The sequence below is a fragment of the Dermacentor variabilis genome, chromosome 11 (assembly GCF_050947875.1).
Source record: "Dermacentor variabilis isolate Ectoservices chromosome 11, ASM5094787v1, whole genome shotgun sequence".
NCBI classification, from domain to species: domain Eukaryota; kingdom Metazoa; phylum Arthropoda; class Arachnida; order Ixodida; family Ixodidae; genus Dermacentor; species Dermacentor variabilis.
The window spans coordinates 60,348,981-60,371,780 of NC_134578.1; the positions used below are offsets into that span (position 1 = coordinate 60,348,981).

The following is a 22,800-nucleotide window of genomic DNA, read 5'->3' on the forward strand; positions in this document are numbered from 1 at the left end:
TAATCATTTGACGCTAAATAAAAATCAATGTGACTGCTATCTTTTAAAGAACACATGTGCTACCAACAAACGCGGTAAACAAGACAATGTTTCCCAAGGAAGAACAGTGTTTCGAGTCATATAAGTCAAAAAAGCAAAAAAGGACGAATACTAATAATATTACAAAGCACCATGCACTAAAGTAACAGGTGACGTACACAAAATTGAGATACCACTCCCAATCCAACATTTGATGAAAAATAATTGAATCAAATTATAAAACTTTGCATAATTTAACAGAGAAATACGATATGTCGGCATACCAAACTGAAGCGATAGTAAGCAGAGGCAGAACACCACTGCACATAGCAAAGTGCAAGCTGAAACTTCATGTTTTCGATAAGAACGACATTCTAAATTATGAAAACAAAAAGAAGGAAGAAAGTTCAGCTAAACAATGGGACAATACAAAAGTCGCTGCACCACGACAGCACTTTTGCAGCTGCGTATTCTCCGGTGAATACAATAAAGTTACGGACATTGTGTGCCAAATGATATGCCGCCATCTCCCGTCGGCTGTGTTCTGTGCCTGAATATTCTTAGCTCGCGTTCACAAAATTTTCACGAGATGATTGAAATTTCTTGCAGAAAACAATTCTGTTTGATTAGAGATGGTCACGAAAAGTCCGACATACAAGTATGTGATAAATAGGCAGGCTAGATTTTCGGCTACAGCATTTGGCCAAAAAAGTAATTGCGGGCAAGTTGCTTTGGTGCACTGCAAAGGGCAAATTAACACAGAACACTAAATTAAACACCATGGCATTACCACGACTAATACCTGGAAACACTGGAAACAACTTATACACGTAAAGGTCTCTGTTCCTCTCAAAACTCTTCAACATGCTTTGGCATGGCTCTCGGTGACTCAAATTTTTCTTTCGCACATAACTAAGGAACCGAAGTTCACGGCTCACTAGCGATGCTGTCTTTGGTGTAAGTCGGTGGGAAAATTGGGTGCCCTATTTTATCGCACAACCATAAAACAGCGGCAGGCACGTAAAAAGAGAATAGAAAGAACCGGACAGTGAAACAACAGCGCACCTGTCTTGTTGTTTATTTCCGCCATCAGCAAGCCTGGTGCTGCTTTACAATTATGTCGCGTTACCAACTCACGCAGCTCTCCGTACTTTTGGTATCCTTTAGCACGTAGCAGTATGCGTGGCAGCTTATATTCAGTATCTCTCCAGAGTGACGAGCTTTCTGTTCGTTGACTTGTAGTTAAAAATGGCATAAAGTGCAAAGTGAACACCTCTTGTGAGAAATGTTAGTGTGAAGAGGCCCGTTCAACAGTGCTATACACCCAGTTTCTGATACTCAATGACCGATACCCAGTGGCCGAAGTTTGTCTTATGCTTGGTTTCAAACGTTGTCCCTTAACCACACTTCCCTGATGCCCTACCGGAGAGAATATGGACTACCCGGTGTGAGAATTTGGGGGACAAAAAAGACTAGACGCAGAAAAGCAAACTATTAAGGAGATAGACATATCCTAAACTGAGAAAGTTCGCAAGGAATGCTAACTGCATTTAAATCCTTTAAAATTTTCTTGTGTAGAGGAATTGAACCGGCGTTATCTACATTCGTCAATCTTGCGTCAGCATATATTCAGATAAGCACCAGGCGCGGGCTTCTTGGTGGCGCCTGCAGATGGCATAGTCTGTTAACAGGAAAGCGCGGGAGAATACCTTGGCTGCAGCACATGGCTCATACATAACCCGTTGAAGCGATGGCAATGTGGTTTTTGGGTATATTGCTTCATTGCTAATTACATTGACGTCGACATTAATATTGAGATTGGTTCTGCCAGAATTGTTTTTCTTGCAAGAATTCTTGGCCATGTTTCTGTAGACCGTCACCATAGTATCATTCTTTTCTATAAAAAGCGTTCAAAGACAAAATATTCAGGATTAGTGCGAGCGACTGAGCAGGCGGATCACGCCACCAGAAGTTTTCGAAGGCTAAACACGGAACCAGTGGTACCGCCGCTTCAGCTTCTGTAGCCTGGTGAATTCCTGCACGTGTAGGTTTACGTTTTTACTTATAGGAAACAAAAGCAAGTAGCACGTTGAGTCTGTATTTCGATATATATGATGACTTTCTTTCTTCCTAATGCGTGCATACAAGGTAGGATGTGCACAGTTGGCTTCTAAGCTCACGAAACCAAGCACCGACAAGTCTTACTAGTTGATATAGTGTAGACATATCGTCAAAGCCGGATTAAGAAAAATGGGGGCCCTGGGCTAATGCGCATGTAGGCCCCCTTTCCCTATACTGACCCTCCCCCCGCCCCCCCCCCCCTTGTCGCCTGGAACGCTACTGGAAATATTCCATGTTTAATTCTGATTCCACCAAAGTAAAAAGAACGAAGTGCGATCAACGGGATTATTATATTGTTAATAATATAAGGAAAAACTCAAAACTTGCTTGAAACGCGTGCTGTTGTAAACACCAACACATGTTTTCACAAGCCCCCATGTGCGGCCCGCATTAAATGAAGAATATATTCTTTAGACTTACCAAACACCGTTACAGCCTGTACCGTCACCTCTCTTGCATTCCCAATTGCTTTCCAAAAGTTCTCTTAGGCAGGTAATATCAACGTCTCTATACATTTCAGTACAACCTTACAACCTTTTGGCTGACAACGGAGCTTTCGGTTTGCAAACAAAAGTTAGAAAGAACAACCTTCGCAGCTTGTAGGATATGCGAGTGCTGTACCTAAAAATCGTGATTGAGATCTTTAATCTGTAGAACAAATTTGACGGTACTCGAGATCGCGTTTTCCTGGTACTGACGCGTTTTTTCACAACACTACTTATCCTACTATGACACAATGAACACAAATGCCCATGGTTCACAAGGAGAACATGGACACTGCCCTTTAATTTGAAAATCGATGCGCACTCTCCTGTTTGCTACATCCTCATGGCACTGCTTTGTATCCATACGATTTCCTCTTTTTCAAGCATAAGCCATTGATGCAGTTCTGCAAGAAAGACAAATATAAATGCTTACAAAATGCCCAGCCAGCCTGAATAAAGTCTAGACAAGCCACTTTCAAGAAATAGCACTCGTTTGCAAGAATTTCTGAGCAGGCTTCAATACATCTTTCTTTTTTTTTGTCACTTCAGCGTGTATAGTAGCAAAGAAATTACCTAAGCAGAATCTTCACCGCTACACTATAGCGTGTGGTCACTGGTTTCTGGGCACACTCGTGTTACTTCTGCCCATTTGCTATCGTTTCATTCTAATAAACATCAAGACGTGGTGGTCCTGGTGAATCCAGGAACTCTGAACTTGCAACGACGCCTCCGATGGTTTTCAGCAGCGCAAAATTTCTCTTCTATGCATTTACGCTCTAGATACTAGATAGTTCGTATGACACCAGCTAGGCAACCTAAATCTACATATATTAGTGCTAATAGAATGTACTACCGTTATGGGATGCGTTTCGGCCATTGCAATACCCCAACTACTTTTAAGAATGACATGTGCAATATGTGCACGTGCTAACAGTAGGCGTGTCTCTACTACCATTCTGACGCTCTTATCTCTTTATTTTCTCCCTCCATTGCCGCATGCATCTCTGCCATTTCGAACATGTGCTGCAATAGAGAGACGGCATACTTCGTCATTGCGCTCAGCCACACTCAGTCACCGATTTTTCTACAATGAAGATCATAGAGACCTTTCGGTAACTGCAATGCACCATGTACTTTTGAGAATGCTTTGTACATTTTTTGTGCGTGCTCAAACGGTACACATGCGTTTGGTACCTTGTTGGCGCCATCTTTCTTTCCCTCCATTTCTGCACGCAACTCTGCCATCTCGATTACGTTTTGCTGTACAGGGACGACATTTTCCCTAGCGCAGCTGAGCATTACGCAGTCGCCGACTATTCCAAATCAAAGATCAAAAAGAAACTTCGAAGCTTTGCCGGACTGTGTTCGTATTTCTGCCGTTTCGTTAGAACCAGTGACTTTATACATGCTGCACTGATAGCCCTTCGCGGCGACACAGACCCTTCGGTTTGATATCAGCTCGCAAGACGGGCCTTTCAGGATCGACGGCCGAAAGATGGCATAATGGTCAGAGAAGAAGTCAAAAAGATGACTCCTAGCCACGCGACCCATTCCCCGAAAATTGGAGCCTGCTCCCCCCCCCCCCCCCCCCGCTGAGGCATACACCGATACCAGCGAAATGCCATTTGGCGCTGCGCTTCCACGAGGAAAATCGTCATTAGATTAATATTTCGTTGCCTACGTGATCCGCGCTCTCACCAACGAAGAGTTCAGTTACTCGTTTACAGAGACACATTGGCAGATCGTTGCACGGACTCTTCGCAAATATTGTCCTTACTTGTGTGGGCTATCCCAGGGATATCTATGGCTATGGCGTGGCCGTCTCGCGCACGATCTCACGGGTAGAATCGCGGCCGCGGCAGCCAGGCACATCCCGATGAGGCGGACTACAAAGGCTCTTGTTCGCAGAGCATCGGGTACAGTTGAACCCCATGTGGCCAAAATTATTTGGAGCACCCGGGGAAGTAAATGCTGGGAAGTAGATCACTGTCTGAGGCTGACGAGAATGCTGGCGAACGCTGCAAGCTTACCCACTCCTTTTCCACCAAAGACCAGTGGTAGCAACACTCCAATTCATATGAAGACCTCGCTGCATCTGCCTAAACCCCTGGCTCTTCGGTTTAGCTTCAGGTATCCACCACCAACGCCGCCTTCTCCTCTAAGCTGATAGCTAAGCACTATAGTACTGCAATATCCTCGAGAAGATGTTTTGTATTATTCACCTCGTAGGGTCACTGACGCCATTCCCAGATCTGCGCAATCATTGTATCGAACTTCTACCCTTTGATCGTGTCTTAAGTGCTACCAAGACCCATTTCTGCATTCTGACAAACCACCAGAAGGACACCTTGCTGTCGCAGGGGTGATTGTGGCGATGGCAATTGACCTGTGCCTATGGGCAATGTTTTCAATAGAATAAAATAAAGAACAAAACTCTCGACAAAAAATAACTTTATTTTCAATTCACCCAAAAACTGCAAATTGTGAGGCGCTCGGTCATGATTATGAACCATGAGTGTCTTCCTTTTGTGTGTGTTTTAACTTGCGGTAGAAAAGATGTCTGTTAGCAAGCACCAACTATGCCAACAAGCAGTTCTGTTGCAACATATTTATGGAGCCATGCCGAAGGTACAATAACGCAAGAAGTTCCAAAAGTTAGAGCTCCCCTCCCCCTATCCCGCTTCGGTGTCTGAGAAATCTGGTCACAAACGTCTAGAGTGTAGCACGGAGGACTGGTAGGATCTATCAGAGGTGTAGCCGCAGTGGTGTACCTGAAACGTCTTGTACGGCAGAGGGACTATGGGCGCTAAAGTACGAAAATAACTTAACGGAATGCGCAATCTGCATTTAGTCACGTCTTACAAGGCTTCCATGCTTAATTTATGCTACCGCTAGCGGAGATCTTACGGTCTAACTTTAAAATCGCGCTCGCTCCATATTCGTAGTGGGCCGATTTCTGCTGCAAATGGTGTTTGGGCAATAAGATACAGAAATGACCATCCTAGCTTGAAACTCTCAAGCACACCACACGCATAGATGGATGGTGCTTCGGCGCTCGCCTTAACCACTTGCTCTTGCGCCCCCCCCCCCGCCCTACATAGACGAACACATTCCACCGCGGTTACGATGGTTGGGCGAGGATCGCCCTCCTCCTGTCCGGCTCCATGTGTCCTCCCACGCCATTCGTAGACCTTACGTGTCCAACGCCGGGGTGCCTAGCCAATAAGATGTGAGATTTCTCCAACAAGACTGCACACGTGCACACCTTATAAAGCCTGATGAGCACCAGCTGTAGTTAGATGAATTCTACCAACGATTCAATAGTGAGCTCTGTCAAACGGGACAGCTCGCGTTGAGATAGACCAACATGCGGCCTAGCTATGCCTCTGTCGACGCCGCACGCGACACTAAAATTACCTATAGTTGCGTCATGGGTGGCGCGATAGAAGTATGATCGAGCAATGGCTCATTTTCTGCTCCACAAAGATATCAAAGCAATCTACGTGGGTAGTTACGGTTGCAAAGAGATCAGCGGTATTAGTGGTACATGTTTTACTGCATGCGATTTTAGCAAGTGGCGCCCTGCCCTGTTTTAACTATATTAAAGGAGTTTCACGTCAAATGGCAAATTGCGGAACATGGGTCCCAGTATACTTTTTCTATCTCTAGTTTAGTTAAACGGAACTGATTGCAATCTAACAGAGCAATTCATATATCAATTGGCAATAATTTATAGAAAGAGCATGTTTCACAGAGGTACACACATCATGTACGTAACCTGGCGGTATTTTGACGAGACACAGCACGGCAAAGTAATTTAGAAAGATTTGTTTTTGCAAAGCGCAGGGGGTTGGTGGTTCTTATTTTTCAGGAATTGTCTAAATTGCCTCTGTCTACAAAAATTAAAGAAGCCAATGTGATAAGAGCTAATCGTCTGATTTCATGAGAAACCTGCTGTGGACGATTGTTGCCAGCGGGGTACAAGTTCTAGTGCAATTGTTAAATGGTATTTACGCTGCATCGTCCTCAACTTTTCAATAACAAAAACAAGGTCCACGTAATAAATTACATATGAGTGAAAATTTTAGTAATGCTTAAGTGTGTATAATTCTACGCTTAGCTAAGGTCTCACACTGCCATGTGATCTTTGGCTATTCGGCCATTAGGCGCCAGGTTCTGGCAGGCTTATAAGTAATATTTCTTCCACTGCCTCAACATACTGAACTTCGACATTAATATTGCCACCTGGTGTTTTGAGCCAGCATTGCGTGCCCAGCAAAAACGGCGTTGAAGACGACGAAGTCAAAGATCACACGCCAGCTGGAGAACCGTCCCTTTTGTGTCGCACATTTTCGTGTCTGGCTGCTGATACTGCTGCTTACTCTTGCCTTAGCGCGTGACAATATTATATTCATGACGCCCTTCTGCTGCAGAAAGATACAACGACTAGGTGAGTGAATTTCTTTTAGACATGTTTGTTCTATGCGTTTTTTTTTCTTTCGCCGTGAAAACCACCACACTACCGACCGTACACAAGGATGAAATGTTGGGCAATATATCCTTAGCTCGCATTGCTGGTAAGTATAACATTTATAACATACAGCATTCCAAAACCGAATCTTTCCTCACAGCTCGTTTTGCTTCAGTCATTGCAACATTGATATTTCTCAGCGGACATTAAACAAAGCACTAAAAATTGTGCCTCCTAGTATATCGGCACAATTGTGCGGACGATGTCACGAAACTGACATCATCGCATTCCCAGCAGTCACGATCCCGAGCAGATACGACAGTGAAAAACCTACGCGGGCACGATGTTTAACAAGAATAGCTATAGCGTTTGGCAGGCATGATACGAACCTGTGCTTTACAAAGGAATGGCCCCTAGAAAGAGCTTTGAAGGTTCTGAAAACTTAAAAAAAGGATATTGAAGGATCAAGTGCTCACGTATGTCTTTCCATGCTTTGTTTTACAAGGTGTTCCATCACTCAAGTGAAGAAGCTTGGGTTCTGAATCTCGTTTTTTGCCTGCAGTTCCGCATCTAATGGTGCAGTCTTTCACTCCCATTTCCTGAAAAGGAGGGCGAGTTTTTCTGTTACAAATGTGATAATAATCATGGTTAGGGGAGGTTGTTCTAAAGCAACGTTCTATATCGCTTATTTCTGGAAGATTACTGCTTCCCAACAATGGGCCTCCGTGACAAGGGCAGCGTATACTCAAGGGCAGGTTATTATGCGTGGTATATCCAAAAATTAAAGTTTCGTGTAATCTGCATTTGAAATTTTATCTTGCAAATATAAAAATATAACGTCATAAATTGTAGGACGGACTCTACTGAGGCAATGTTCGCAAAGTAGGCAAAACTGAGTCACCTTTTGAGGGATGTTGGGAGCTATTCCCCTATTATCTACATCAAAACAAAGAACACACTACACAATTTATGATGCTGAAATACTAGCATACCGTAATGCTACTAGCAAGAAAATATGAACTCAGCAGCGCGGGTATTGCAACACTAAACTAGAAGATACGTTAACTTTCATCTTGCGTGGACGACGCAGACATCTGTATTTCAATAATATTTTGAAAAACGTTAACAGCATCAAAGATTGCATAAAATCCTGGGCGTATAAATGCTAAACTACAATGCCAGAAATCTGAGTATCGTGGGACAAAACGGGGAAAGAGAACATTACGATATCGCGGTGCATTTTAACTGCCGTAGAAATGCTTTGGTTTCTGCTGACTTCTTGTTCAAGCTCTCCGGTACATAATAGTTTCTATTAAAGTGAGGCGATTGAGGTATTGAACATGTACACCCCCCTCCCCCCCAAGAACGGATTTTCAATACTTTCTTTAGAGCTGAATCGCTCAATAGCACAACATGCGTATTCAGATTCAGATTGGTGCGACCAGCAGCTGTGCAAGCAAACAGGCGGACTAAGTATGTTTACAAATGTCTTAGTTACGTACACCAGAAGTTTTTATTAGAATAACTATAATGCAAACTACTATCTGATTTACTTTGCTTTACTAGACCTAATGACCCAGCCAAGCACTTAACTATTTCTGCCACGTGTTGTTGTCCCACTATTTATTTGCCTTCCTTATAGAAGGATGATTGTGCATTCTTATCTCACGCGGGGTTATCGTATTATAAAGTGAAACTGCTGCACACTGTGGCAGCCATCAACAGCGGTTTCGTGATACCTCCACCGATTATGCTCAGGTAGGCTGAAGAGATGAGATTTAACGTAATGACATTCGTAATATGTAATAATGAAGTGCTCACGCGCGTTTTGTGCGACGGAAGTTTTCATTATTGTGATGAACATTCGTTCAAATTTCCAGAAATAGTCTATTTTCTGAGACTTCTATTTATGGCACCAAATGCACAGCCGAACAGAACATCTGCTTACAAACTGAATATAAACCGTGCAAACGCAGTATAAACGTGGTACTTCAACTGTCATAGACCAAATTTCAATATGAGGCGAAGCCTTCTATGCGAATGAAACCAACTCTGTCTTAGCAGCTACATTAAGAAACACCGAATATCAGTGATCGGTATGTCGTCTAGGCACCCTGTCACGCCGTTCAAACCTTTTATCACATTATCCATGAGGCTCTGAAATACTGCAGGAGCCGATGAAAGGCAAAGAGGAAGGCGGTTAACCAGGAAGAGATCTTTGTTAGTATTTAGCGTGAGCTATTGCTTGCATTGGCTATGTATTTCAACTGTCTGATACGGCCGACTTTGGTCTATCCTCGAAAAATGCTTTCCGCCTGCCAGAACGGAAAAAAGCTCGTCCTCTTTCAGTAGTGGATAGCTTTCGATGTCAAGTATCGGATTTAGCGGAACCTTATAGTCTCAGCCTACTCGAACTGAACCGTCACGGTCGACAGCTGGCACGATAAGCGCAGCGTACGGGCTGGTTGTAAAGGCAGTAATTTCGCCGAGGTCATGTAGCTTGGACAATTCTTACTAGACCGCAGTGTTTATTTCGAAGGGCACGCTTCTCGATTAGAAAAATATAGGCTCATTTTCATTATTGAATAAGAAGGGTTGCGTTCTCACCTCTTACTGTGCCAAGCACATTCTTATGCGGAAAAAAAGTAAGCTGAAGACCTAACTGCTCCATTCTTCTGTCATAAAAAAAACGTTACGCTACAGAACACTTGAATATCAACTTTGGAAAAGTATATCCCAGTCGATCATTTAAGTCAGCGTGGTAGATTAGCAATAAAGCCCCTTGCATGCAAAGAACGCAACGTTCGGTCGAGTTATCATCAGTACATTCGCATAATCTCACCATCAAACGTGTGCTTTTTATTACATAGCCTTAAAACTAAGGCTACACCTGACTGAGACAAGATTCCCAACGCGTTATTTTCCAGTTTTCTGATTTACTCTCTAAATTTCCGGCAATTATTATTTTCGCATGCAATTTCTCTAAAGGACGAGCACAAAACCGAACGAGAGCACTCAACAACAAATAAAATTTATTGGTCTGCTATAAGCGTTTATGAAATAAAATGGCCCATGAGATGAAATCGAGTGAAATAAAGAGAAGGAGGGGTCAAAGGGGCACAACAAAGAATTAATATCTTAAGAGGACAGCGGTAATCACAAGAGAAAAAAAAAACACCAGGGCCGAATCAAATGGTTCACTAGCCCTCAATTTAAATCAATTATGAAGCTTTCAGCAATTCTTAAATGGGCAATATCTTAAGAGCACAGTGGTAATCACCAGAGAAAAAAAGAACCCCAAGGCCGAATCAAATGGTTCCCTAGCCCTAAATTTAAAGCAAATATGAGGGCTTCATCAATTCTTAAAAAGAGCATTTGCTAAGGTTCACTCTTTGTTTCGCCTTCTCCCCGTTATTTTTGTTTGGTTGTTTAGCTTTGTAGAACTATTTAAACTTTCTGGCCAATCTTTCTGTCACTGATATTTGTGCGGTGTTCGTCTTCAGCATGACTACTTTTGAGGTCTGCAGTAGTCTGTTGAATGAATCAACTGGAAAATTGTTTAAAAATTTGCTATCGGAAATAAACCGTAAAATGCCCATTGCTAGGGTAATGGAAGACCCACCTTCGTACACTGCCTGCTGCCGCCAACAGGCTTTCAAAATGGTCGTAAAATGTTTGTAACAGCAAAAAAAAAAAAAAACAAGCATGCTAACGCCGTTTCCGGTTGGCCAGACAAAGAAATTATGAACTCTACAATAATTCTGACTTCCTGAAACGCGGTGATCAGGAACCAACTCCTATGTAGCTAGCATGTAATGTCTGAAGAATACGCATACAGAAAAAGAAGCAACAAAAGGCGGTGGTGACGGAAAATAAACAAAAACCGGCTGTCAAAGTACGAAAAAGGAAGTCTGATATGACATTCGTTCTACCTTTCGCTTTGTTTTCTTATAGGAAGAGCAATACGTGCCCCCTTTGCATGTTTATACATGTGTTTTTGTTCGCGCGGAATAATCAATGCCTCACTTGCATGGCTCGAGTGCCACATACACAAGCACATGGTAATCTTTAATGGTATACTCTTTGAAAGACCAGAGTTTGCTGATTGCGACGGCTCGTAAATTCCCTCAAAATTGGCCGATTTGCTTGTATTCTTCGGCACTTGTATTTTCTTGATGTCTCAGTAGGTTTCATAACTCATTTGAAATCATGCTAAGTTGATTTTGAAAGTAGAAAACTCTTCCTTATTACTGGCTTGCTACGTAATGTGTCCAAACGCTGCACTTGTTGAAGTGGCTCTTTAACGTAAGAACGGTGGTTATTATAATGTTAATTATAACATCAGGTAGCCTTCAAGTGTATTATACTACCATTTATACTACCAAGTTTTTGTGTGAGACTTCCCTGTTTTTGTAATGCCATGTTAGTAAAAGGCAGCGCTAGTAATGAGATATGTGGTGATGAACGCAGGAATGTTTCGATACAGCTTTTGAGGAGATAGTTACAATAACGAATTTCAGATCTGCTTTAATTCAAAGCATTTTGAAGACATGGCCTTTGATTTGCACACTCCCTGGCGATAGTAATTCTTTAAAAAAGCTTCCACAATGGTGCAAGCTTTGACGCACCAAATGTAGAGTTGTAGGAAACATTCATATGTTCATTGGCACTGAAGGTGGGGTTTACTTAGGGTGCTGGTGCCAGTAGTTGTCAGTTGCCTCTTAGTGCCAATAAATATGATTTCTAGCGCTGTTTTCTTGACAACTTGTACGTATAGTATCTTTACAATCATAGAGGCAGTTCAGAAGTTCCAATGCAATGCAGAGTTACGAGCTCCCATTTGTTTTTTTTTTGTTTTTCTTTTATTCTCCATATACCTTGTGGCAAATCGCTGAGTAATAAAAAAAAACATTTACAGAGTCAAAAGAACAGAGCGGTATTTAAATTACCTAGCAGTAACATTGACGGCATCTTTACATTTTTCCTTGGAAATGGAATAACTGCGCTTGGTATGGTAGTATATGTGTTGATATACTCACTCTTACGAATTCTATATTCTTCAGAGTTGGAAAAGCATTCTGACACTGCTTCGTCCTGCTCATCATTTCTCCAGGGAGATAACTGTATCTTTTCAGCTTTGTTCCAACGTTGTTTTTAACGTAGAGGCAGGAACCACTTTGGGACCTAAATCGTGAAAATGATATCGTCACACTGTGCGTCACAACTTTCACCAAGTGAACTCCATTTTTAGCTTGACATGGTTACCTAAGTACAGAGAAAGGAACAGACGATTTAATAATTAATGAACTCGCTGAATGATGCGCAAGTATGTAAATAAAAATAACATATGTTACAGACGAAGGGGTGTTATTTGGTAATAGAGGAGACCACTTTAGCATTCTTCCTGGACTTTAAATAAAGTCCATTGTTACTGCAATTTTTCGCGTCCACAGTACGGCCGACAGAGAATCCCGCATACATTGCCAACGACATTAAATCACTATGAGGCACTAAATATTGACATCAGAACGTTGGCGAAGAAAGACATAAGAAGTTTACTCAGGGAATAAAATAAATATTTATTTTTGTTTTGTTGTGTGTAGCCATTGTACTATATATGTACATTATGAGTACTTAACCTTTCTATTTCATTCTTATTTCCTACATGTCCTTAGAGAGGCGTGTTTGATTGTAATGTAATCTTGGTTTCATTGTACGTCTGGTACAGTGCTTTTTTATTTATTTATTTATTTGGTACACACTGCTAGCCTTAACGAAGGCTTTGGCAGGAAAGGGTACATTCATAAAAGGGAAAATACATCATTCACACAGGGCTCAACGATAATCGTTTACAAGTGGCCTTGGTTTAAAAACAAGCTATTCATGCAACAACAATTATATTCATACACAGAATAGAACATAATGACAATAGAACATAATGTAAAAACCACATTTCATCATGTAGCAACAAAGGTTTTATGAAGGTTTAGCAATGCTAAATGTGTTTCGTCTCCCTTGCTATCAGCAAGGGAGACGAAACAAGCTGCAGTGTAGCAGCTTTTTCTTCGGCCACCTTTTTCGCCTTGTAAGGTTGCGAAACACAGTTGCTTTGATTGATTGATTAAATGTTATTGGCAACTGTTATTGGCATCTCTTGTGTGAAAAGTACTGAAAGCGGAATATTTTGTGAAATGCAACTGCGTTATTGCACAGCAGGGGTCTGGAGGGACGCTGACAGTGGGATTATTGCTGAAGTTTCTTCAGGTGCGAACCTATGTTTTTTTTTGCCTAATAAAGTTTTTTTTTACGTAAAGCGATTTTCCTTTTTGAATTCCGGCGAAGGATTGGGGGGGAGCTAGGCTCTGAATGTTGTACTTCTTCACAAGTGTTTCTCCGTCTGTGTAGTCATACAGATACCGCGGTAACGTAGTGTCTACTTCTACCCAAACCAGAGAAAGCAAGGTCAATAAAATATTTAATCGCGGCAATATGTGTACTAGGCTTCCTGTCATGAAAAGAGACACTTAATTATTTACGTATGGATTTATTTATTTATATATTTTTACACATACCTCACATGCCTCAACTGGCGTATTCTGTATGGGGCTAAGAAAAACTACATGTAGCAAAGACAGAAGACCATAACTAACACAACAAGCTAAACAACAGAAAAAAGACGCTGTTTGACATAGAGTAAACGACGAAACGTTTCTTTAAACTCAACATGATGACTGCAGACGGCCACGAGGCTGGTGTTCGCGCCAGGCGGATGCAAATCAGAAGGTTAGAGTGTTTTCTTAAGCAGATAGAAAAACACTTTTTACCAGAAGCAACCGGAGTCGAGATGCCTGTGATTTCAGAGCCTTGCTGAACTTCCTGCAAAGTGCAAGTTTTTCTATTTCTTTTCTTTAATAAGCCGCAGGCAGAATTCGTCGGAATAAAATAAATAGCTATATTAGTTTATAAAAGCTTAACCAAAACTGCAGCAGTCATTTGAGTTAAATAAGAGGTGACTGTTGTAAGTTCAACTAACCATTTCTTTTCTCATCCATTCTTTGAACATAAGCTGGCGTACGCCGTCAAAGTGTAGATCTACGGCTATGGTGTCCACCGGATTACAGATTATCGAGGACCGCTATGTTGGGAACGCAATTTTTTCGTCCGGTAAGTTTTATGAAATAGAAACCGCGATGTTTACGCAAATGCGAACGTTTGCAGCGTTGATTTTGAGTTAGGAAGGACATGCTACTGCTTCAAACGTGGACTGCATTAGCACTAATTGGAATCAAATTTGCCAAACCACCGAAGAAGTACACAAATTCTGCAAGTTTCACAGACTGCATGCATGAAATATTAGCCATCACAAACATGACGCGGCCATGCCACGACACGAGGCGCAACAATGTTTGTTGCATTTTGAGGACCTCCGTAACAACCTGCTAACCTCTTCTCAAGCTCTGAAGGTTCATTTTTGTTTTAATCGCTCTAAGGCATAGACGAAGTATAATACGCGATTTCACAAGACGAATTTATTGCTTTCTCTATTACTTGCGGTTGATTCTTCGGCTGATAGAATATTTTTAATGTCTGGAACATACAGCGGGGCTATGAAAAATGCCGCCGTAGAAGGCTGCGAAATATTCATTCATTGACTGCACTTTGAAAACAAAAAAGAAAATGTTCCGTTCTTTGTGTGTAAATGTGCAAAACAACCGAAAGCAAGCGTAAGGAATGAAAACAAAGAAAGAAATAATACTTTGCGCAAGCAATTTGGGTTATAGCTCGGAAACACCAGACAAAACTGGAAGGAGGCTTCATCTCGAGCAATCTATGATTGACATGGAGTTCCCGCAGATAGCTCTCGTCCTATTTGAAGCATAGATGCATATTTCCTTTGATTTAATTCACGTGCTTAGCACTACTCTAGTCGGAAGTCTTGAATAGGTCTCGCTCCTCTGAGGATGCTTTCAAAAGAACGCGAGCCATGTGCAAAACTGATTCCTCGACCTTGATGTTTGATGTCTGTCATTCAGGGTTGTCCGAAGACATGTAGCTAGGAGCTTCGTATTCGGTACCGAAACTTCGCAAAAAGAAACTTTTCCAGGTATGTTGCTTGTAGGCAAAACACGTAATCAAAGGGGTGCATCATATCACCGCTGATTCTTGTTTACGTAAATTTAAGGCGTGGGTTGTTTTTTGTGTTTGTTTCCAACGGAACGTGGTGACCACTTCTAGAAGCACATTACATGGCATCATGTCCAGCAGCCGAACGTTGCATCGAGTGAGATAAGATTAGAGTTCCCCCCCGTTTTATTTATTATAAAAGCCACCGGTCTTTCCTCTGTAGCCCTAGAGACTGCCTATCAGGTGGTGAAACAAACTAAAGCAATAATTAAACTTTACGTTTGGACGGCGCGAGTCTTGAAGAGAGGGCTCAGAGTGTAGAATCCATCACACTATACATCACTGTTCATTGTTTTCATTTGTACTCGGGGCAAGTTGTTGAAATGCGTTTTGCGTAGAACACGCAAGAGATAACCGACAACAGCAGATAATTTTTGAACATTTCACCGGAATCGGAAATGATTGTAACTTTTAATTCACTTCAATAGAGTGCACAACTAGGCGAGTTCGTTGATCTCCTTCGTAAAAGAAGCGCAAAAAATAATGGCAGCACAAGAGACAGAAACAGCTTTTTTTAATTTAGGTGTGTAAACTGATATTTTTGATGTTGCACCTAGTTGAGTGGGAAAAAACTGATTCCGTGTTTTGTTCGTGGTTTTGCTGTGCACACGGTTAAAGAACACTGCGCGTAAAGACGGCATGCAACAAAGTTGCATTTCGGGTAAAAACCTCACAGGGCACTGAGGTTATAAACCAGCCAGTCGTCCAAGGTATTGATGTCACTCGGTGTCCACATGTAAGCAGGTGTGCACTCACTTCCAGGTACGCTTCACGTCTATCCGGGTTCGCTATGGCCATGCCGGTAAGCTCAAATATGTAAGGAAATAGATTCTCAAGTTAGTTTTGCGCGGCATAAGGGTTGTTGACCCTAATTTTCAATGTGACCAGGTTCCATTGACGCCAAAACTTTCATGCGATGGTTTCTATTCGGGATGTCTTTAATGTGTACGATCTGTTTACACCGCGTAAAGACAGCGTTTATTTTATCGCCTCCCTCATGTGTTTTTCTTTTCAAACTGGCGAGTTTCTCAACCACTTGACCACATAATGTTTTGGTTATGTACGAGTTTTATGGTGTGCATGTCACTCGTTATCTATGGTTTCGAAATGTCTGGCCCCACGTTATTTTAAATGCCAGTGTACGTACCATGAATGATTCACTATGCACTATTTGAAAAATGTGAAATGCCTTAACATGCTTTCATGCCTAACATACTTACGATACTTCTGTACTACAGATCACATATGTTCGTAAATAACCACTTCATTATATATTATTACGAAGACTGCAAGAAGAGAAAGAAGCATACCGTGCTGTCTCTCTAATCTGTTCGATGCTGCATGGAGAAAACTTGTAAGTGTTGCTGTCTTTCCGTATATAACTCATCAGGTACCCGTGTTCAAAAGGGCACTCCCGAGAGCCAGGGATGTCTTGATTTCCAAAAGGGGAATCTTCACCGTCGTGCAGGCAACCCAGGCTAGAATTTAAATTGTGGATATTACTCCATCTATTGAGAAATGAAAAATAGACATTCTTCGCAGTAGAAGAGAACGCGATAGATGAGTACTATTTGACATTGAAGGATATCAGCAAGAAAGTTATAGAATAACTACACAAAATATTCTAATTGCGAATGGCTTCATCACTCGCGGTGAAAGCTTGACAAGCTTGGTGCTGGTAAATTTGAAATAAACTACGCTGATGCCCTTCGATTAAGCTGGTAATTTAAAGCGTTGAACATTGACACGAGCTGCCTTCAAGCCACGCGCGCTAGCCATTTCCTCCGCCCTTCAAGTTTGCCTCTACGGGCCAGAGAGAGCAGCACTCAAGCTGTCAACACAAGCTCACAAAGCAATTCCGATTGCCGCAAAGTGACATCAGCGCTGCGCATGAGACAAAGACAAGGAGGTGTGGCACTTCCTTGGGAAGAGGCTGTGTACGTTGGAGTCAGAGTGACTTAGTTGTTTGTCGGGCGCAAGTTTGCCCGTAATGAACTAATTAGGGTACATTATCTCAACTATTGTTCTTATTCTGGTGAAGGTGGTGGGTAATGGTTTCAAGCCCTTCTCGGGTCAGACAAAGGATCCCGGACCCACGGCGACCCGGGCCCAAGGAACTTACTGCTGTTCACCAACGCGGCAGTCGTCACCTACGTGGTGAGCCCTCCAAGTGTTCTTCTGTGCCGAATTCTCTCGGCGAATCAACAGCCATCAACGGAGACGCTACCGAATGACAGCTCAGGTCACGCTCACTCCCACGGTTGTGAAGCCACTGATGACGCGAGAGAATCTCCATGGCGATATATTTGATGATGCAGAAGAGTTGCCAGTGCACTTTGAGTGCGTTGCGGAATTTCACGAATGGGACGCAGACCCCGATGTACGAAACGCTTACTTCGCGTTAGAGGATTGCGGGGAACGTGTTTCAGAAACCACTAGGCGGCCTTAACGTCGTGGGATGCCTCCCGACTGGAGCTGCTTGCCAGTTTCCCGAGTACAGACCACAGGGAGAAGGCCAGAGCTGCCCTCCAAGCAAGACACCAACGCATCAATAGAAGCGTGTCGGTGCAGGGCGAAGACATCGCGCGCCTATTCCACCGAGATTATTCGAAAATGAGCGACGTTAAGAAGAAAGCTGATATGAACTATCGAGATTCCGTCCACGATCAAGTTCTCTAAGGCGACGTGCGCAAAGTCGGCGTGGGCAAAACGAGTGAGCGACCTGGGGAGGGCAGACCGCTGCCGATGCTAAAACAGAACCTCCATAGATGACTGTGCACGACTACGAGAGACTCAGAAACACGTGCCGTAATAGCCACGTCGTTTCCAATTTACGTCTGTTTTTTGACGGTTACGAAGTAAATTCTTTAGTGGATACACGTGCAGATTATGTTGTATTAGATAGTGAGCTTGGCAGGAAACTGAACGTGCTGACTACTTGGAAAGGGCCACAGGTTTGCAGCGCAGTAAAACCCTTCAACGACCCGACAGGTAAGTGCACTGCTAGAATAGTCATACGAGGCTTCACATACGTGACTAGTTTCACTCTGCTTTCCAAATGCTCAAGAGACATGATTCGTGTGGACTTCTGTGAAGCTAACGACACTGTAATGAACTTGCTGGAATCGTGTGTTTTCAACGAATCACGCTGTCGCAACTTTCGACACTGAAGTAAAATTTCATGCCCTCAGCATTGCAGGCAACGACGTGATGGTTGCTCCAAGATCGAGTGCCGCTTCCGCCTTAAGGAGCATCGCGTTCAGTGACCACGAAAGAACTGCATACAGTTACATCAGACTCGTACTAGAAGGATTTTGCGTGGCAAACTGCGTTATTCAACAGCGTGGTGGATGTGCCAGCGTTTTCCTTACTATTCGTGCAAATTAGGCGCAATATGTTGCGAAGGGAGCCGTCATTGCCAGCCCTAATAACTTCGCCCAGTTACGGACCTCAGCACTCCCGAAACGGCTTCACGGAATTTCCCAAATACGGATTACATCCTTGTATTCATCGACATCGAACCAGGTCTAGCTACAGCCCAGACAAGCGAAGAAAATAGAGGACCTCGTAAGAGAAGTCGCCGAATACTGGTCAGTGCTATCCCGAGTCTGACGTATATCTATCGCCAAACAATAGATTATTGTCGATGAATTAGTGAGTTCTATTTACCAGCATTCCTGCCGTGCGTCGCCAAAAAAGAGAGAAGCTATCGAAAGTCAGGTTAGGTAAACGCTGAAAGACGACGTAATTCAGCCGTCAGACCAGACCTTGCGCTTCTATGTTGATTACCGGAAGCTGAACGCCGTCAGAAACCGAGTTGTTTACCTACACCCAAGAATTGATTACAATCTGGATAGACTACAAGATGCGAATTTTTTTTTCCTCTCTGGAAGAGAAAAGTGCATACTGGCTTACAGAAGCTGACGAACGAGATCACAAAAAGGCGGCATTTGCGACACAGATAGACTACACGGGTTCAAAGTACTTCCATTCGGCCTTTGTTCCTCATGGGACACGTCTTAGAGGATGATGGGCACTGCGATCCGCGGACTTACATGACGGTCTTGTCTCGTTTATCTTGATAATATCGTGCTTTTTTATGTTACGTTGGAACATCATATAGAACAACGGCAAGCTGTAATGAACGCTACTCGATCAGTAGGTCTGACTACGAAAGCTGAAGAAGCCACCTTCATCTGTCAAGCTGCAAGCTTATCGTTCCTTCGTACGCCCAGTCCTAGAGTATGGTACCATATTGTGGGACCCGTTCATCAATAACGAAATAGATAAACTTGAACGAATTCAGCGCCTCGCTGCACGGTTTATTTGCTGCAATTACAAAACTTCATCATCAGTTTATGGCATGTTAGGCCAACTTGGACTGAACCCGCTCCACGTTTGCCGTAAAATCGCGATGCTGAATTTTTTTTACTCGTGGTTTCATGACCAAACAGGTTTAACAAATGCCACATATATTACCCATGATCCATACAGGTCGTCACGTATTTTTAATTCTAAAGTAGTCCAGTCATACTTTGCCCACACTAAAATCTTACACAAAGAATTTTTTTCTATTTGCGAGCGAAGAATGGAATCATTTACCGGAATGTGCTGCTGAATGCATATCTTAAGGTTCATTTGAAAAATATGTTGAAAAGCATCTTTTCTAAACCCTCTCCTGCTTGGGCAGCATTCCTGCCTGCCGTACTGTATAAATAAATAAATAAATAAATAAATAAATAAATAAATAAATAAATAAATAAATAAATAAATAAATAAATAAATAAATAAATAAATCCACAGCAATGTCAATTCCACGGACACGAACAGTTTTTTCTGGGTCATGTCATCAGTTGAGAAGGTATTCGCCTAGAGGCTAAGAAAACTGCAGCTGTGGAAATTCCTTCAAAACCAACGGAAGAAAAGGTCGTCCGGTGACTCTTAGGACTCTGCCTTCGTCTTTTTATCTAGTATTGTCGAACCACTAACGCGGCTAATAAAAGAAGATACGCCTTTCATCTTGCTGAATAAACAGGAGACTGTCTTCAGCAAACTTGAACGAATTTCAACAAGGCAGCAGAAACATACATCCGCAGACATGCAAGCAGCTTAGCCATCGTGATAATCCTTATTCAGTGACAAAAGGGAGAGGAACAAGTTATTGTGTATGCCTGTCGTACTGATTCGAAGACAGAGGAGAATGCTCAGCGCCAGAAAACAATGCCGCGCGGTGATACGCACCATCAGCAAGTCCTGACTATACATTCATAGTAGACCGTTTAGAGCTATCAGTGACCATCATTCACTGTGCTGGCTGGTGAATCTCAAAGACTCGTGTGTACGGCTTGCAAGATATCTGACACAAAGGAACACGATATAGCGGACGCATACAAGTCGGGTTGCAAGCCCTGTGATGTTAATTGCTTGGCACGTTCGCCAATTAAATCCACGGAATCTACTTCTGCGGAAAATGGACAAGATTGTTCATTGTTCAGGGCTGCATTATTACAAATGATGCAGCACAAGCAGTTCGGCGTGGAATTAGATCTGCTGATTCATAACCTAGAAGAACGCACTGTCAACATTTCCAGAAATTTTCTCTACAGCTTAACATCGTTCATTCTCAGAAATAACGTCCTGTACAATAATAAATGCGAGCACAGTGCAGAGGCTAATATGCTTCTCGTCCTCTGAAAGCTACGACCTGTGATATTGGGAGCATGCCGCGATCACACATAAGCAGCTCACCCAAGAGTGAGCAGAACATTCTACGCATTCGCATGAAATATTTCTGTCTAACATTGTTGAATCTTGTGCAATAGTACGTGAGAACCTGCCGAGGTCCCGAAAACGTAACACACCGCAATTGAAGCCAGCAGGTCTCCTTCGACCTATACAGTCATCGGAAGCTCTAATCGCCCAAGGGAATGGAATTACTTGGCACCTTTCCTACATCGTCGTCAAGAAAGTGATGGATCGTAGCTGCAATTGACCTGCTAACTTAATATTGCCGCCAGCATTGCGAGAACACAAGACGACCGCCACATCCCAACTGCGTTTCAAGGAGCCGTCACACCGCAAGCGTCAAGAAAAGCACCGCAAGGCAACGCTGGAGGTTTCGAATAGTTTGGCACGTGGACAAAAGTGCTTCAATTTCATCAGGGAGCTCACCGTTTCGAGGGCAAGGCGCATTCACAGAGGAGCCGCACAGTCCTACTCGGCGATACGGGCATTCCCGGTATAGGTGACCAGCCTCTCCACAGTAGTAGCAGAGGGGACGCCGGTCTGCAGTGCGCCATGCATCGCTTTTACGTGGCCTTCCTTCTGCTATGGGCGGCACATTGCGAGGAAGTACCTGGGGTATTGTGGCCGTTCGTCCAAAGTCGGAGCGTCCTAGGTCCTGGCGTAAAGCTTGGGCGTACGATATCCGCGGCTGACGCTCTGGCTGTGCGCGAGGCCGTACCTGACGCTCTGGCTCACAAATTACTTGCCAGACTTCTTCGCGTATGACATTGGCAAGTGAGGACACTGGAGGAGGGCTTTGAGCCAGCTGCAGTTTCTGCAGCTCTTCCCTTACCCGCCTCCACCTATATGCCTCCACCAGATATGTAACCAACAGTTACGACGGCCGTTTCTATGAAAACTAATTTATTCTGGGCGAACCTGTTCCCGTCAACAAAAACGTCACTTGAGCTTCGCTTCTTCTAATGTCGTTCTCTTCTTTGTCGCCTCCTGTCGCGTGCCAGTCCGATGCTCGCGCACGAGCCGCCGGTCTGTCAGCACCGGCCCAGCGTTGCCTTGCGGTGCTTTTCTTGACGCATGCGGTGTGGCGGCTCTTTGAAACGCAGTTGGGATGTGGCGGTCGTCTTGTGTTCTCGCAATGCTGGCGGCAATATGCATAATTGATACACATATTTGAGAGAACGTCTTCTATTTAATTTGCGATGGGCGAAATTGTGACCGATAAACAGCTAATTCAGAGTCTGGCTCCAGCGTACACAGTATAATCCCGAGTTCCATACCTCTTCTTTTTATGCCCCGTTTCTCACTAACGGTACATTGCTACTATCGCACTTGCCTTTCGAGCACGTGTTGCCCGTGTCAGTGCTGCTCTCTTTCGCACGTGACCGTAAACAACTGGAGTGCAGAAAATGGTGGGCGCGGGGTTTGAAACAAGCTTGGGTCGATATTGCACAATAGAGCAGGTGTTTTCACTGTAATAGATACTTGCTCTAAAACAACTTCGTAGAAGTGGAACACTCGAAATTGTTTCATGTTACTGAAACGCTCCATTGTTTACCACACGGAAGCATCATTCTTTCAGGAACATATGTCTAGAGAATTGCTCATAGAAACAGAAAAAAACTTCCAATGCACACAGCTCCTACATAAGGTCGAGCAACAATTCAATCGTACTTGTACTCTTCTCGGTAAACACGTAATTAAAACGTTCTATTAACGAAAGCGACGTACTTTGTTGCTGCGTCAGCAGCAGTCTCTTTTGTGTTAACGTATCGACAG

The 22,800-nt window shown here is 43.2% G+C and overlaps 1 protein-coding gene across 1 annotated transcript in view; it reads right to left on the reverse strand.

The window, feature by feature from the left end:
* Positions 1-2,892: 2,892 nt before the first annotated feature.
* LOC142564774 (A disintegrin and metalloproteinase with thrombospondin motifs like) overlaps positions 2,893-22,800 on the reverse strand; it is a 34,493-nt gene continuing 14,585 nt past the window's right edge. Inside the window, exons 6-9 of the mRNA XM_075675927.1 lie at positions 16,590-16,757; positions 12,135-12,279; positions 7,572-7,694; positions 2,893-3,028 (exon numbers count right to left, since the gene is read on the reverse strand). Coding sequence (XP_075532042.1) covers positions 2,966-3,028; positions 7,572-7,694; positions 12,135-12,279; positions 16,590-16,757 — 499 coding nt within the window. The 3' untranslated portion in view covers positions 2,893-2,965. The remainder of the gene's footprint in view (positions 3,029-7,571; positions 7,695-12,134; positions 12,280-16,589; positions 16,758-22,800) is intronic.